The 12799-nt window shown below is 45.6% G+C and overlaps 1 protein-coding gene across 1 annotated transcript in view; it reads right to left on the reverse strand.

The window, feature by feature from the left end:
• The window catches only part of LOC139410591 (acetoacetyl-CoA synthetase), a 55382-nt gene that overhangs the window by 15018 nt on the left and 27565 nt on the right, over positions 1-12799 (reverse strand). The window contains exons 11-12 of the mRNA XM_071155890.1: positions 4484-4548; positions 2555-2677 (exon numbers count right to left, since the gene is read on the reverse strand). Coding sequence (XP_071011991.1) covers positions 2555-2677; positions 4484-4548 — 188 coding nt within the window. The remainder of the gene's footprint in view (positions 1-2554; positions 2678-4483; positions 4549-12799) is intronic.

Here is a 12799-nt window from a genome sequence, read left to right on the forward strand (position 1 = left end):
ACAGTGTGTAACAGGCCAGTCGGTTGTACAGATCTGCATCGGGACGAACGGATAATGTATAACAGGCCAGTCGGTCTGCATCAGGACGAACGGACAGTGTGTAACAGGCCAGTCGGTTGTACAGATCTGCATCAGGACGAACGGACAGTGTGTAACAGGCCAGTCGGTCTGCATCAGGACGAACGGACAGTGTGTAACAGGCCGGTCGGTCTGCATCAGGACGAACGGACAGTGTGTAACAGGCCGGTCGGTCTGCATCAGGACGAACGGACAGTGTGTAACAGGCCGGTCGGTCTGCATCAGGACGAACGGACAGTGTGTAACAGGCCAGTCGGTTGTACAGATCTGCATCGGGACGAACGGACAATGTATAACAGGCCAGTCGGTCTGCATCAGGACGAACGGACAGTGTGTAACAGGCCAGTCGGTCTGCATCAGGACGAACGGACAGTGTGTAACAGGCCAGTCGGTCTGCATCAGGACGAACGGACAGTGTGTAACAGGCCAGTCGGTCTGCATCAGGACGAACGGACAGTGTGTAACAGGCCAGTCGGTCTGCATCAGGACGAACGGACAGTGTGTAACAGGCCAGTCGGTCTGCATCAGGACGAACGAACAGTGTGTAACAGGCCAGTCGGTTGACACAGGTCTGCATCAGGACAAACGGACAGTGTGTAACAGGCCGGTCAGGCCGGTCGGTCTGCATCAGGACGAAACGGACAGTGTGTAACAGGCCAGTCGGTCTGCATCAGGACGAACGGACAGTGTGTAACAGGCCAGTCGGTCTGCATCAGGACGAACGGACAGTGTGTAACAGGCCAGTCGGTTGTACAGGTCTGCATCAGGACGAACGGACAGTGTGTAACAGGCCGGTCGGTCTGCATCAGGACGAACGGACAGTGTGTAACAGGCCGGTCGGTCTGCATCAGGACGAACGGACAGTGTGTAACAGGCCAGTCGGTCTGCATCAGGACGAACGGACAGTGTGTAACAGGCCAGTCGGTTGTACAGGTCTGCATCAGGACAAACGGACAGTGTGTAACAGGCCGGTCGGTCTGCATCAGGACGAACGGACAGTGTGTAACAGGCCGGTCGGTCTGCATCAGGACGAACGGACAGTGTGTAACAGGCCAGTCGGTCTGCATCAGGACGAACGGACAGTGTGTAACAGGCCAGTCGGTTGTACAGGTCTGCATCAGGACGAACGGACAGTGTAACAGGCCAGTCGGTTGTACAGGTCTGCATCAGGACAAACGGACAGTGTGTAACAGGCCAGTCGGTCTGCATCAGGACGAACGGACAGTGTATAACAGGCCAGTCGGTCTGCATCAGGACGAACGGACAGTGTATAACAGGCCAGTCGGTCTGCATCAGGACGAACGGACAGTGTATAACAGGCCAGTCGGTCTGCATCAGGACGAACGGACAGTGTATAACAGGCCAGTCGGTCTGCATCAGGACGAACGGACAGTGTATAACAGGCCAGTCGGTCTGCATCAGGACGAACGGACAGTGTGTAACAGGCCAGTCGGTCTGCATCAGGACGAACGGACAGTGTGTAACAGGCCAGTCGGTCTGCATCAGGACGAACGGACAGTGTGTAACAGGCCGGTCGGTCTGCATCAGGACGAACGGACAGTGTGTAACAGGCCGGTCGGTCTGCATCAGGACGAACGGACAGTGTGTAACAGGCCGGTCGGTCTGCATCAGGACGAACGGACAGTGTGTAACAGGCCAGTCGGTTGCACAGATCTGCATGGGTATAAATGCAACCGGAGTGCCAAAATGTGCCACTTGAAGACTGAAGTCTTTGGGTCCTGGCTGCGTTGAGAATAAACTTTTTCTAAGACAGAACTAATCTTGCAGGAAGTTGTTCCCACTGTCAGACGCACACGGTGGACTTGAGTGGCAGCAGCTTCAAGTGATAATGTTATTTTAGGAGTGCTGTTGAGCGGATCAGACGTGCCCAACGGCATAGCTTACTGTGTTAATTCTCCTTCCTTTGTGCCCACCGCCCCCGATGGGAAAGTGACACAGACAGCATGCATACAGGGACATCACAAGGTGTCGTTTCCTTCAGGAGTGAATGATTGAGTCGTGGACTCCACCTGACCTCAGGCATAAAAGCGGCAGGTGTGTAAGGGGGTGCAACATCCAATTAAAAAGGTGCAGTTCAAATCGGGACGAACGGACAGGCAACCAGTCGTCTGGCAGTACTGAGAATCTTCTAGATAAAAAGGCTGCATGTTCCTTTACACGGCAAACATAATGCCATTACAGTGTATTGAGTCGAGCGTACCCGCTGTGATTTGTTCAGAGCCAGTCGTCGAGTGGTAAGGATGATCTCACACACACACACACATATAATACTCCCCAACGGAGACCGGGGGTTCAAGACCCTCAATCCACCCTTCATGTCTCTCTCCTTGTCTCTCCCACTTGACTCTCTCTCCCTCCCCCTCGGTTTCGTACCGTGTCAAATGTAAAACACATGAGTGTGAGTCGTCAGATGCTTTGTGTTGTACGGTGTCATGCCATGTGGTGTGCGTCTCACCTGAGATGGAGCCCAGCAGCACGTTGTTCTTGATGCAGCGGTATACGTACTCATAGCTCTGGGGCTTCAGGGGAGAGCCCGTGGACAGGATGGTGTGCAGGGTCTGCAGCGCGTGTGTGTTAGCTGCAACGAAAGAAAGGAGAGAGACATGAGACGACAGACCAGTACTCAACAGAGGGGAGTCGAGCCTTTTAATTTCTAGGACGCTTCATGAATATAGACCCAGATCTCTCAGAGACATCTAGAACAGCATAGAACAGACTACAGCACAGAACTACAACTGCCTGGGATGAACAGGGCAAGAGGGGGACGGCATACACACAGAAGTTGGGCGATGTGCCAGTGTTCCCTGCTGGGCTGGTTGGGAGGGGTGTACCTCCCAGATCTGAGCCCACCACAGGAGTCGCCACGCCCCACCAGGCCACCAGGTGTCAGTCAAAAATGTCAACCCAGGCACAGGACCTCCGGAGGGGCCAGGAAGCATCCCCCATCCCCTAAAATATCAGCGACACACCAGGAGCATATGCCAACACACCAACTCCCCACTGAGATAGCCACTAGGCCTACACACACACACTGAATAAAGATGGGGTTGTGATTATAACAGTGGGTTGGGACTAGTGGAGCCCCTAGAGCCGACTGTAGAATACATCTCCGCTATTAAAGCTCATCTGCATGTTTAAACGAGAGAGGAGGAGAGATGGGCCTCTCCACTAATTTAGTTCATCATCATTCCTCTTCCAACACACTCACCCAGCGTCTGAAGAGCAGAGAGGAGTTTTAAATGAATGAATACTTGGGGAGGTGACAAGGAGCGCAGACCTTGCTTTTAACAAGCATCCCACTGGGCCACACTCAGGCTGAGGCCTCTAAGAGCTACAGGTAACTGTCAAAAATAATGGAAGCCTGTAAGTAAACGAGGGATAGAAAGTACAGTATATTGAAAGCAGGTGCATCCACACAGGTGTGGTTCCTAAGTTAATGAAGCAGTTAACATCCCATCATGCTTAGGGTCATGTCGAAAAATGCTGGGCAGGGGCCTCCCGGGTGGCGCAGTGGTTAAGGGCGCTGTACTGCAGCGCCAGCTGTGCCATCAGAGTCCTGGGTTCGCGCCCAGGCTCTGTCGTAACCGGCCGCGACCGGGAGGTCCGTGGGGCGACGCACAATTGGCCTAGCGTCGCCCGGGTTAGGGAGGGCTTGGTCGGTAGGGGTGTCCTTGTCTCATTGCGCACCAGCGACTCCTGTGGCGGGCTGGGCGCAGTGTACGCTAGCCAAGGTGGCCAGGTGCACGGTGTTTCCTCCGGCGCATTGGTGCGGCTGGCTTCCGGGTTGGATGTGCGCTGTGTTAAAGAAGCAGCGGCTTGGTTGGTTGTGTATCGGAGGACGCATGACTTTCAACCTTAGTCTCTCCCGAGCCCGTACGGGAGTTGTAGCGATGAGACAAGATAGTAGCTACTACAACAATTGGATACTACGAAATTGGGGAGAAAAAAGGGGTAAAATTCACACAAAAAAAAAAAAAAAAAAAAAAAAGATAAATGCTCGGCAGGCCATTATTTTGACTACCATGGCTATGCCACCATAGGATGACAATGCCTCCATCCACAGGGCACGAGTGGTCACCGAATGGTTTGATTAGCATGAAGATGATGTAAGCCATACGCCATAATTCTCAGTCTCAGATCGCAGTCCAATGTTCTGGCTTGTGGTGACCCAACGCCTTAAGACTCTTTATATGGGCATTTCCTTTATTCTGACAGTTACCTGGAGACGGTAGGTTCAGATGCGCTGCTATACAGGATGTCATTTAGCAGCAGTTTGGAACTCATGACCCTGGAGTTGTAAGCGCCGTGCCTTGAACAACGGAGTCACATAAAACCATTGCTATACGTGTCCACTAGTCTTGCGGGTCTCTGTCGGTCTACTCACCAGGCTTTAGATCTCTCTCCTCCAGAACAGCCAGCCATTTTGCCCCGGTCCCAAAAATAGTGATGCTAAAGAAGAGAAAAACAAAAACAAGGTGGGGAAAATAAGACATGGTAACAAGACAACAGATAAGACAAAGGATAAGACAAAGGAGGGCATAAGACAAAGGATAAGAGGATAATAAGAACAAAGGATAAGAGGATAATAAGAACAAAGGATAAGACAAAGGAGGGCATAAGACAAAGGATAAGAGGATAATAAGAACAAAGGATAAGACAATGGATAATAAGACAAAGGAGGGCATAAGACAAAGGATAAGAGGATAATAAGAACAAAGGATAAGACAATGGATAATAAGACAAAGGAGGGCATAAGACAAAGGATAAGAGGATAATAAGAACAAAGGATAAGACAAAGGAGGGCATAAGACAAAGGATAAAAAGAACAAAGGATAAGACAAAGGCTAAGACACTCAAAATCAAATCAAATCCATTGGTCACACACACGTGTTAGACAGATGTTATTGGTCACATACACGTGGTTAGTAGATGTTATTGGTCACATACACGTGGTTAGTAGATGTTATTGGTCACATACACGTGGTTAGTAGATGTTATTGGTCACATACACGTGGTTAGTAGATGTTATTGGTCACATACACGTGGTTAGTAGATGTTATTGGTCACATACACGTGGTTAACAGATGTTATTGGTCACATACACGTGGTTAACAGATGTTATTGTGGGTGTAGCGAAATGCTTATGCTTCTAGCACCGACAGTGCAGTAATATCTAACAAGTAACATCTAACAGTTTCGTAACATACTTCGATTTACATCTATGTTGTGTGTAAGGAATGGATTAAGAATATATACATACATTGGACTAAGAGTGGCATAGTATAGAATACACTATATACACATAAGATGGGTGATGCAATATTTACACACAATTAAAGAGAGACTAAGATACCATAGAATAGTATAGAGTTCAGTTTATACATATGAGATGAGTCATGCAAGATACGGAGACATTATTAAAGTGGCTAGTGATCCATTTCTAAGTGGCCAGTGATTCCTAATCTATGTCTATAGGCAAGCCGCCTCTGATGTGCTAGTGTTGGCTGTTTAACAGTCTGATGGCCTTGAGATTGAAGCTGTTTTTCAGTCTATTGGTCCCATCTTTGATGCATGCACCTGTACTGATCTCAGCTTCTGGATGATAGCAGGGTGAACAGGCAGTGCCTCCAGTGGTTAATGTCCTTGATGATCTTTTTGGCCTATCTATGGCATTGAGTGCTATAGGTGTCCAGGAGGGTGGGAAGTTCTCCCCCAGACCGCACCACCCTCTGGAGAGCTTTGCGGTTGTGGGCGGTGCAGTTGCTGTACCAGGCGGTGATACAGCCTGACAGATGCTCTCAATTGTACATCTGTAAAAGTTTGTGAGAGTTTTAGGTGCCAAGCCAAATTTCTTCAGCCTCCTGTTGCGCTGTTTAGCCTTCTTCACCACACTCTGTGTGGGTGGAACATTTCAGTTTGTCAGTGATGTGTACGCTGAGGAACTTGAAGCTTTCCACCTTCTCCACTGCGTTCCCATCAATGTGGATGTGGGGGTGCTCCCTCTGCGGTTTCCTGAAGTCCACGAGCATCTCCTTTGTTTTGTTGACGTTGAGTGAGAGGTTATTTTCCTGGCACCATACTCCCAGAGCCCTCACCTCCTCCCTGTAGGCCGTCTCGTCATTGTTGGTAATCAAGCCTACCACTGTTGTGTCGTCTGAAAATGTGATGTTTGAGTTAGAGGCGTACACAGCCACGCAGTCATGGGTGATAAGGGAGTACAGGAGGGGGCACCCTTATGGGGCCCCAGTGTTCAGGATCAGCGAAGAGGTGTTCTTTCCTACCTTCACCACCCTGTCAGGAAGTCCAGGAACCAGTTGCACAAGGCAGGGTTCAGACCCAGGGCCTCGAGCTTGATGAGCTTGGAGGGTACTATGGTGTTGAATGCTGAGCTGTAGTCAATGAACAGCATTCTTACATAGGTATGTCCAGATGGGACAGAGCAGACAGTATATACAGAAATACAGTTTCTATTGTGACAGTGGAGACACAAAATAATATAAAAATGGTCCTTGTTCTGTTCAGGTGGACCACATAACGACCCGCAGCAATAAGCAGACATTGATTGGTGACCGTGATTGTCCTGTCTTAATGGAGATCTATAACCCGTAAATGGAAGCCCCTAACCAAGGCTGTGAGGGTCACACGATGGGGGGGGCTCAGATGGAGCCTGTTCATGACAAAGCAATATCGTAGTACGGATGAGGTGATGAGGTCCCACCCCTGTCCTGTTGCCCCGCCCCGCCCACCACAGCCCCGCCCACCACAGCCCCGATAAAATAAATGAGCAGCTGAGTTGTCCCCCAAATGGCACCCTATTCCCTATATAGTGCACTGCTTTAGACCAGGGTCCATAGGGATGCATGCATTGAAAAGGTTGAATGGCCTTAAGACAAGCTCGTTACTCATTTCAACCCACACATCTTCAAAATCAGAACTGTGCTTTAAAAAAGGCCCAGTGCAGTGAAAAACGTGATTTTCCTGTGTTTTACATATATTTATACTTCCACAATATGGAGGTTGAAACAATACTGCGAAAATTATGAAAATACCCCTTTAGTGTAAGAGCTGTTTGAAAAACACCACCTGAATTGTCAGCCTGTTTTTGGTGGGATAGTTTTGGCCTTCCATGGTGACATAACCAGACAGTAAATGAGTCAGTAGACCAATAAGGAGTTCCAAACCTTTTGGTCAATAACAGCACCATTTCAGTTCCCTCCCCTCTCAGACCACTCCCAGACAGTCCTAGCTAAATTGATGCTTGAGAAATTACTCTTTGCTGAGAAGTTGTTCCTTTTTGACCATTTTAATTAAAAACAAATCACTATGAATGCCAGTCTCTCTTGGTTAAGTGGAGAGTGACTGCATCACTTCTTTTTATAAGAAACATTGTGTTGCAAATCCGAAATAGTTTGCATAGTCAACTTACACACAGCACTGATAATATATACACACATACGTCCCACCAGACATGCCACCAGCGGTCTTTTCACAGTCCCCAAATCCAGAACAAATTCAAGAAAGCGTACAGTATTATATAGAGCCATTATTGCATGGAACTCCATTCCATCTCATATTGCTCAAGTGAACAGCAAACCTGGTTTAAAAAGACAGACAAAGCAACACCTCACCACAACGTCTCTCCCCTATTTGACCTAGATAGTTTGTATTGATATGTAGGCTGTGTTTTTGTCACTTTCCAAAATGTACGTAGTTCTGTCCTTGAGCTGTTGTCTATTAATGTTCTGTATTATGGTTCATGTTCTGTGTTCTGTGTTCTGTGTGGACCCCAGGAAGAGTAGCTGCTGCTTTTGCAACAGCTAATGGGAATCCTTAATGAAATACCAAATACAGTAAGGTACTTAAAATCGTTACCAAGAAATTATTTGATATTGAGATAAAAATGGCTCCATTGGACCTTTAATGCTTTTCCTACAATGTCTCATGTGACTGTTCATTTGGATCATCAGTCCAGCCAGTCTCTGAGCAGCTAACCGATCGCTGCAGCTGTACATAGTCCATCAGTAAATAGCCCACCCAATTTTACCTACCTCATTAGACCAGCCAGTCTCTGAGCAGCTAACCGATCGCTGCAGCTGTACATAGTCCATCAGAAAATAGCCCACCCAATTTTACCTACCTCATTAGACCAGCCAGTCTCACACATTGAGGGGCCAGAAATGATTGACACTTTTGATAAAGAGCAAAAACGTATGTGTAAAATACTGAGCTATATTGTATGAAAAAAAGCTTTGGAGATTATTTTAACTTGTACTAATATAATTGTTCAATGTTTTTGGTTTAACAAGTAATTGTTTCTTTTCAACAAAAAAATATTTAAAAAAAGAAATGAATAAAAGGTTGGGGTAAACATTTGACATCCGTTTTCAATTCCTCTCCTTGCGAGGATAATGGCACAGCCTTTTTCTATAATGTGTTATTAGTTGGAAAACATTGTGAAGAATCTTAGACCGTTCCTCCATACAGACAGGATTGGGGAGTAACTGACTATGTATGTGACCCCTGACCCCTCCTGTCTCAGCCTCCAGTATTTATGCTGCAGTAGTTTATGTGTCGGGGGGCTAGGGTCAGTTTGTTATATCTGGAGTATTTCTCCTGTCCTATTCGGTGTCCTGTGTGAATTTAAGCGTGCTCTCTCTAATTCTCTCTTTCTCTCTCTCGGAGGACCTGAGCCCTAGGACCATGCCTCAGGACTACCTGACATGATGACTCCTTGCGGTCCCCAGTCCACCTGGCCGTGCTGCTGCTCCAGTTTCAACTGTTCTGCCTTATTATTATTCAACCATGCTGGTCATTGATGAACATTGAGCATCTTGGCCATGTTCTGTTATAATCTCCACCCGGCACAGCCAGAAGAGGACTGGCCACCCCACATAGCCTGGTTCCTCTCTAGGTTTCTTCCTAGGTTTTGGCCTTTCTAGGGAGTTTTTCCAAGCCACTGTGCTTCTACACCTGCATTGCTTGCTGCTTGGAGTTTTAGGCTGGGTTTCGGTACAGCACTGAGATATCAGCTGATGTACAAAGGGCTATATAAATACATTTGATTTGATTTATATAATCTGATCAAAAAAACTAACTGTAATCAGTTACAATACCAGCAAAAATATTGTAATCAGATTAATCTAGTTTTCCAAAAATATCTGCCCCTATTTTGGTAAAAAGCTGAGGAATGGGGCTGGAGAAAATGTAACCACTCAAATTCATAGACAGAGCTATGGATGCAAGGACTGATCATCCATGATATCAACAGTATAGGTACCCCTTGACTTATTCCACAATTTTATTATGTTACAGTCTGAATTCAAAATGGATGAAACAGATTTTTTTCCCCCCTCAACCATCTACCATCCACATAATGACAAAGTGAAAATATGGTACAAAACAAAAACAAGTCAAGTCACGTGTTCAGCAGGTGTGTAGCAATGTGTTTCTAGCTCCGACAGTGCAGTAATATCGAACAGTTCCAACAACATATACGTAAGGAATGGATGAACAAATATATGTCAGAGTGGACCTCAGAGCTGGGGTAGTTATTATTAAAAAGAAATGTTAAAATCACTATTATGTGAATTGTTAAGAAAATGTTTACTGAACTTATTTAGGCTTGCCATAACAAAAGGGGTTGAATACTTAAACAAGACATTTCAGCTTTTCATTTTTTATTAAATTTGTAAAAAATAATAATAATAATCTAGAAACATAATTCCACTGACATTATGAGGTATTGTGTGGAAACCAGTGAGAAAACAAAAATCTCAAATTTAATTTACTTTAAATCAGGCAGGAACAAAAATGTGGCAAAAGTCAAGGGCTCTGAATATAGTAATATTAGCTAAAAGCAGCCATACATTATCCAACATTTGGATATTTTATGGGCAGAAGAAGGTAGTTCATTTTTTTTTAATGGCAGAATAATGATATAAAGCCAGCTGTGTTTGGGCCTGACCTTTCACCTGTAACCTTTAGATGGCGCTGTTCGCTTCACTAAACACCCAGCTGTACACATCAATAATAATATTTAAAATTTGTAGAGTGCATGTCGCACACTCACTGCACATCAATGCCCCTGGGAGAGCTATGAGCCATGATGTTTCAACAGCAAACCATCATTAGAACAAACTATATTGAGCCCTTAATATTGGCCAAATAGTTGCCTTAAGCAATAAGACTCAATGGATTTTTATATTGTGTGTATTTAAATGTCATTACTAGCTTACACTTGTTTTAAGACCATGCACTGTATATGCCAACAATACACCCGTCACCTCATTAGGACATGATACGATTGTTCCTCCTTTAAAAGTTGAGGCGTAAGCTTGAACGGTGCCACAGAATTCTATGGCACGTTATTTACGGTGTGAACCACCGGCACCATTAATGCTAGTGAGTGCTAGTTTGACCACCAGAGGTCATCTTTGAAAAGCATTTGGTAGCCTTCAATAATGGCTGTACTTGGGATTGCGAGCACGCGGGAGACCAGGGTTCAATTTCCCAATTGGGGAGGGGGACTTGACTGGTTGTGTGTGTCTCTGTGTGTGATATATATAGTATTTAGTATTATGTTTAATTCATTAGATTAATATTATGGTGTTTATTTTCCATGGAATAGAAAAGAGCCTCTGGGTTTCTGTTAGGATGGAACGGAAAAGATGGCACTGTACAACGTGAAGGTCGGGAGGACAGTACTGGTCTATTTAGCTAAAGAATCCAGTGTCCTGCGGGAGACCGGGGTTCAATTCCCCGACAGGGAGGAAGTCTGCCCTTGTAAATAAGAATTTGTTCTTAACCGACTTGCCTAGTTAAATAAATCATATTGCTTCTGACTTCAATATGCTCTTTAATTAAATAAGACCTACACCACATTACTTAACACTAGAGAGACTCGTGTCACCTACGTTAGGCCTACAGTATATTGAAAAATATGACGTGACTCTCCGCCAATAATTACATAGAGGATATTTCTGTAATTCAGTGATATTTATTCCCATAGTAATTCATTATGGATCCATAACTAAACAAACATTTGCATTTTGAAAGACTATTTTTAATCATTATTTTATTAAAGCATAAAGATGCCATTATTAGTTATATTGTTTTAGTTTGAATGTGCAGACAGGCACTGAGAACAGAGGTAACGTTTCCTTAGTCAGCTCCATTATTAATGCAATGCCCCTTAGTGTTGCTATTGTGGCGGGGTGGGGGTCCTTCCCCATGGGCTAGGTACGTCTTCTGTGCGCGGCTCTGAGGCCCATCCCGTGCCCTCGTGCCTTGAACCTTGAGCACTTTCAGTGGATACAGCTGGAGAACTGCAAGGCAATCCCCATTGTGCGCCACTCGGGAGCCATGACCAATATGACCAATACAGATTGTCCTGCTAATAACAGATCTGTGAGAATATCCAACGGGCTTCTATATAATTCTAAATTAATAATAAAATCGGTTTGTTTAAAACATATATTTTTGGAGATGATTTGGCTTTCAACTAACATACGAGTGAGAAAAAGGCCATTTTTGAACATGGGGTGAGACATTGTTACTAATTTGTAAATAAAGCCCGTTTGTTATTTAGATTAATTTATTTCTGTTTTTAGAGGGAGAGAAACCAAAAATCGACAGTCTCATGGGTCTCCCGGTCAAGGCCAGCACGGTGTTGAACCAGCATCTGTAGCAAGACACTGTTATGCAGTGTCTAAGACCGTTGGGCCACTCAGGCACTGTTCAACATGACTGATCGGGAGTGGGCTGCAGTAAAACCAAAATAATCCTAACAAAATTAAAGAATAAAAACCTTAGTGTAACAGTTTCAGTAAGTAATACTGAAGTCGTGCACAATTATCAGTTTCTATTTAGGTGTATGTCGCCCATTCATTGTCAGACACAATAGGACCCAAAATCATAAATCAGTGATCTAACTCCCCCTTGTGGTGGTCTGGAGCAAAGAAGTGGTGACGCAGGGTACCGTACTAAACCACAAATTACCTCCAAGTCCCGCTGCGTAAGCTCTCAACTTTTAAAAGAGGGAACCACTGTATGCAGCAGACTAACTGGGCGTATGGCATTCACTCCACTGCAAAACTAGGGCCTAGTCTGGTATCGCATTTTATTTTATTACAGCGCTGCACGGGTTTCCATAAGATTACAGAAACAGTCATTCCAACGGCGCCTGGTATTGTAGACCAACAAGGCCTCTGTGTAGGTCGGTATGTGCGCTCCACGCGGGCACTGTCCAGTGTTGAATAAGACACCAGGCTAATTTTGCCCGGGAAATCCATCTGACTGAGAAACAAAGGGACTCTGCTGAAGAGGAACAACTCTCTCCTTTGTCCTCGACTACACGCACCCGCCCTTCTGTTCCTCTTCTCATTCAGGTAGAATACAAGAGGAAGACAATCGCATGTATCGACCCTGTTTTACCATCTACTTCCACCATTCAATGGGAGAGATATTAAAAAAAGGGGATTGTTTTTAGAGTGGGCTGCCTGAATGAGTGCTTCATTGGGATCTTTTGCACAGCTGAACAGTCTGTCCATGTTTCTTCCATGGGAAATCAATGATCAGCCATTTATGTAGCGTGAGCTCCTCCTAGAGGTCTCCTCCTGCTCTCTCAATTCCTCAGACAAGCACCATGTATCAGAGAACCCATTGACAACCTTCAGACAATCCCCAAACAACCTTCTACCAG

The sequence above is a fragment of the Oncorhynchus clarkii genome, chromosome 6 (genome assembly GCF_045791955.1).
Source record: "Oncorhynchus clarkii lewisi isolate Uvic-CL-2024 chromosome 6, UVic_Ocla_1.0, whole genome shotgun sequence".
In the NCBI taxonomy this organism is placed as follows: Eukaryota; Metazoa; Chordata; class Actinopteri; order Salmoniformes; family Salmonidae; genus Oncorhynchus; species Oncorhynchus clarkii.